Consider the following 5,075-nt stretch of genomic DNA (forward strand, 5'->3'; position numbering starts at 1 on the left):
ACATTTCCCTTGTATTTTTATATGTTGTATTTTATATTTTCAAGCCTCTGTTGTGCAGCCAAATGTTGATCATTTGTAGCCCCGGTAAGTTGCATGTTGCTGTTCCAGTGATCAAATCACATATAAGAATGACAGTGCCCATGAGGAAGACCCAAACTATCCTTTATTAACACAGGCGTGTCAAATTATCCATTTGTCACTTAGTTTAGGATGAACATTGGTGCAAGCTTTAATGGGAACAAAAAAGAGAACTAACTGATACAGATGAACACACAACTGTACTATTAGGCTACCATTACAAAAATAGAAATGTTCATAATCCTTTATCTCGTTCATTCTTTTTAATTTGAGGATTCAGAACGTGACACCAGCTTAAGTTTGATTGGTCGTTTTGGCATCAGCAGGCCCTGGATGTCCATCTCAAAGGGGATCTGACAGGAAATTACATGTGAAGAGAAAAGAGTTGTGAACAAAGTCAACAATGTATGAAACATACAAACAGCTGGCAGTATCACAAAGGGTAAAAAAGGCTTCAAGGCCTTTGCAACACCCTGATTGGCTATCTTTGGCATTATATAAGCCTCAATATCTCAATAAAACTAGCAACAAATACAATTTGGACAGCAATACACATACGCCATGAAAGATGATTATTCATTCACCATAAAAAAGCAACAACAATCAGTGTGGTCTCACCTCAGTCTCCTTACACACAGAGAAGCTGAACCTCTGCAGGATCTCCACCATTGCTAGTTTCATCATCACCAGAGCAAATCGCATCCCGATGCAGTTCCTTGGTCCTGCCCCAAAAGGCATGTACGTGTAGGGATCAATAGTCTCCTTGTTTTCCTTGCTGAACCTGAGGATGCACGCACACATACACGCACACACACATGCACACACACATGCACACACAAACACACGCACCATGTAACAATAACAGCAATAAAGAAATTGCCTGCAGCGTTCAGGTCATTACTGCTGCACTTTTGGTAAACCTAATCATATGAATCCTTTCTATACCTCTCAGGTTTGAACTCCTCGGGCTCGGGCCACAGACTAGCATCCCGGTGCAGCGGCCATGTTGGTACCATGACAACCATATCTTTTGGAATCACAAGACCATTTATCTCCACAGTCGCCTTGGCCACACGCTCCAGACGTGGGGCAATGGGGTACAATCGGAGAGACTCGTTGATGACGCTGTCTAGATACTCCATCTTCATGAGAGCCTGGTACTCAACGGGACCCTAACACAGAGACACTCTGTTAAATTGGGCAAAGTCAGGAGTTACCAGAATCCCTGAGGGAATACATTGATGGTTGATGGAGGTACTGAGGTTAAAAAAACACTGTTACCGTCCTTTATAGGTTTAGATCAGAAGACTGATGTCTCATCATGTCTGTCTGGAGGTATGAGGCTACAGCCAGCAACCAGTTAGCTTAGCATAAACGCTTGACCAGAAAGAAAAGAAATGTGCCTACCAGGACCTTTAATGCTCAATAAAATGTACACATATTTTTTACCTTGTTTGTTTTATCAACATTAAGAAACGTTAAGTTGTGATTTTACCGGGGCTTGCGGTTTTCCCGTTTCCAGATCTATGCTAAGTTAACCGGCTGCCGGCTGTAGCCTTACATTTTCTGTAAATATGTGAGAGTGGTAGGAACCCTCTCTGCAAGAAATGTCAAAATATTAATGATAAATAATATGACTAAGTGTAATGTGAAAGGGGCCAGTCGTTATAACACACCCAGAGAATTATCACATAATCCTTAAGAATTATGCTTCTCTGGAGATATAAAGTGATATAAAGTTCACTCCTTTGCAGCACAAGGAAGTGTAATTTCAGTGTCACACAACTAACCGCTAATGACCCGGATACTTCTGTCAAGAGTTTGTGGAAGTGAAACCACAGCTAAAAGAAAAGTGATTAAACACAACTCCCGATGATAATTAATGTTGCTCTGTGCCTGCTGGATTTGAAAATAAGCACTTAATATAGTGATTTTATATCAAATCTATAACCTCAACTCAAGAAATAATGAAAGCAGCTTTAAATGGATTATTTTGAGGCCTTCCTGCAACCTCAAATATTGTCCTCTTCCCACTCCCAACGCACCTTGTCCGGGAAGGTGGAGTCGACCTCCTCCTGCAGCCGTTTCATGACATGAGGGTTCGTCGCCAGATTGTAGGCCAAGAAGGTGAGAGAGGTGCTGCTTGTTTCGTAGCCAGCAAAGAGGAAAATCATTGCTTGAGAAAGGATCTCATGATCGCTTAAACCTGGGGAGATAGCAAGGAGATAGATTTAGAATAGTTTTTAGTTGGGCTTTTATGTGTGTGTAGATACCGTACATTGCTGTGTGTGTGTGTCACCTTTATTTGGTTCGTTATTGCTGAGGTCATTGTTTTTCTGGGAGTCAATCATCAACTGAAGGAAATCCACTCGACTCTAAAAGTAGTATGAGAATAACTGTGATTGTAGTTCTGCATCTGCTGATGCAAAGAGATGTGGATGCAAAGGCACAGACAGTCATACCTTTTGCTGGCTGTACTCTCGGTTAGACTTGATCTTCTTCAGCGCAGCGTAAAAGAAGTCTATGACAGACGAAGGGAAAAAGGAAAACTCCATCTTCTCAAGAATGTGACCCATAAAGGGAAAAACAGCTGGAATCAAGCAGAAAGCAACACACTTATCAAGGACACAGGGCAGACAGTGACTGTAAACATTCACAACACAGATATTTTTGGATTACCAGCTAGATGGACAACATTATAAATAGTTGCATTTTATAAAATGATTCCTGTACCAACAATAATGAAGAGAGGGCTAAAAAGGTCAAACTTCAGCATCTTCTTGATGTTAGTGACAAAAGGGTCCGAGGGGTTGTTGAGCGAGTCTATGTCGACACTGAAGGCTGTGCTGGCTACTACATCCATACTGAAGGGTCCAAAGAACCTAAAGGGAAAACAAGACGAGTTAACTTCATACATTCTCTGGAATAAGTTTAAATGATTGGTGTAATGTGTCCTTACTCTTTCAGCTCTAAGGGTTCATCTTTGTCTGCCTTCTTTTTCATGCTGCTGGTCAGGTTAGCAGAGTGGTGCTTCATTATGCTAAACATCTGAGACACAGATAGACAGAAGAAAAGGCTTACTGAAATACTGGTCAATAAAACACAATGCAATACACTGGCACGGCGTTGCTGCTGTTTCGCTTTGTGTTGTGTAATATATATATTTATATATTTGGATTGGATATATAAAGATTTGGGCTCTAAATAAGCTTGGAAGCCGGTTTGCTTTGTGCCCTCTGCAGTCTACTCACTGGTTAGATTGAGGAGGTTTAAACTTCGATTTATCAGTCCATAGTATGATACTCTGTAATACAATTCAAATAGAACTAACTTTATTTCTATCGTTCAGGTTTTAATAATGACTTTGCTTAAGCAACACGCCTGTTAATATTCCAGCTTGTTATAGGCTGCATTATTGTGCACTTGACACTGAAGCAGGAACCTGTTCCTATTTAAATCTGCAGACAATTTGATGCTAAACTTCCAATTTATTTGACTGATGATTTCTTCATTTCATAACTTCTGTTGCTCAGAGAGATCTTTGTCACTTTCCGCCCTTTCACTTGTCAGTGTGGTTGAACCGTTGTACAGCGTTTTGTCCTCCATGTACAAAACATGACTTTTTTTGCAAACCCTTCATACACAATTGGTAAAGAAGACTTTCTACAAACTAGAAGCATGAAAGACAATAAAAAAAAACTCTCAGCAATCTCTCAGCAATCTGACCGACTGCATTTTTTCTAAGCATGTACTCTTTGCTATTGTTGTCAAATTAAAAACAAGTCGTGCCTTTGATTGTACATTTTGTGTATTAATCTTAATAAACATTTGATCGCAAAAGAAAGAAAATTCAATAAAAGGCAGAGGAGGTACAGAGCAGGAGGGGGCTGTACCTCCTTCAGTCTTCCTGAGGTGAAGGTGGGCGAGAGGACGCTGCGGATCCTCCTCCACTGGTCATCCTCAGCGATGGACACAGCGTCATACAGTTGTCCGTTCAGGCGGAAGTTCTGTAACAGAGAATCACATAGCCTACTGATGAGGAGAGTTCAAGCAATCACGAGTGTCTGAATGTGTGATGAAGTTATTTTGCTTACTCTGCGGTTGGTGAAGAGAGAGTAACACTCCTTTATCAGCACAGCTTTTATCATAGCAGGATCTGTGACGCACAGCACGGGCTGACGGCCATCAAAAATGCTAAATAAGATAAGAATTGAACAGAATATGAATAGAAAAATAACGAAACACCAGGTGAGCTTGTTATGCAGACATATCAATAGACCTTGTAAAACTATATACAGAGAGACTTTATATGCAGAAACACACTACAGCATGCAGACTTACCCCCATACTTTTCCATATTTCTTGAAGCAATCTGTGTCAAAGTTGATGAATCCCTGTGTACAAGAAAAATAATATACAGATCATGAAATATTTTTAGCATGAACATTTTCTAATTAAATATGTCGATATGTAGGACTGGAGTCGCTACGATGCATATTAATGGTCAAATGTTTACTCAATTATCCCAACGTCTTCACTTCACAGCTGTTATCCTTCTATTAAATAACAATACAATTAAATATCATTGAACACAGACAGATCACAGAATAGAAAAAGGGAAAATGTGAAGATTCATTGTCAAAATGTAATAACACAATTGTGATACTTTGTCTTTGATACATAAAGGAATTGGATTCTGAAAAGGCTACTGTAGTTCTACCTTTCCTAAGCTTAAACCTGTGAAATTCATTCCATGGGAATTATTTTCTACGAAATATTTTGTTGTATTTTCTTATTAAAGCGAGGTCAGTGGATTATCCTGAGTAAACATAAATAACTACAGGGTCATTCCATTTTAACAGGACTAGTATCAAAACGGGAAAGACAGGTCTTGCTCAACATTATGCCTCAACTTTTTCCCACTTTGTTAGGTTGAATTACTCATTATGTACCTTGCTAAGCCTGTAGATCTATTATGTACAACTTCTGAAAAAAAA

General features: G+C 39.6%; 1 protein-coding gene across 1 annotated transcript; it reads right to left on the reverse strand.

The window, feature by feature from the left end:
* Positions 1–145: 145 nt before the first annotated feature.
* LOC116379206 (cytochrome P450 3A40-like) lies at positions 146–5,066 on the reverse strand. Its single transcript, XM_031841147.1, has 11 exons — positions 4,420–5,066; positions 4,173–4,272; positions 3,972–4,085; positions 3,038–3,126; positions 2,812–2,960; positions 2,541–2,668; positions 2,378–2,453; positions 2,124–2,284; positions 1,024–1,250; positions 697–859; positions 146–431 (listed from the first exon to the last, which is right to left on the reverse strand). Exons 2-11 carry the CDS (start codon positions 4,224–4,226, stop codon positions 342–344), a joined length of 1,251 nt encoding a protein of 416 aa, XP_031697007.1. The 5' UTR covers positions 4,227–4,272; positions 4,420–5,066; the 3' UTR covers positions 146–341.
* Positions 5,067–5,075: the final 9 nt, after the last annotated feature.

The sequence above is a fragment of the Anarrhichthys ocellatus genome, unplaced genomic scaffold, assembly GCF_004355925.1.
Source record: "Anarrhichthys ocellatus isolate YVR2014 unplaced genomic scaffold, GSC_Weel_1.0 scaffold3883, whole genome shotgun sequence".
NCBI classification, from domain to species: domain Eukaryota; kingdom Metazoa; phylum Chordata; class Actinopteri; order Perciformes; family Anarhichadidae; genus Anarrhichthys; species Anarrhichthys ocellatus.

Coding starts and splice junctions, on each gene's coding strand:
- LOC116379206 (XM_031841147.1), bottom strand. CDS start 4,226: ATGATAAAAGCTGTGCTGATAAAGGAGTGTTACTCTCTCTTCACCAAC. Junction 2,669..2,811: donor CCCTCTCTTCATTATTGTTG/GTACAGGAATCA, acceptor GCTTGATTCCAG/CTGTTTTTCCCTTTATGGGT. Junction 2,285..2,377: donor CAATAACGAACCAAATAAAG/GTGACACACACA, acceptor CTATCTCCCCAG/GTTTAAGCGATCATGAGATC.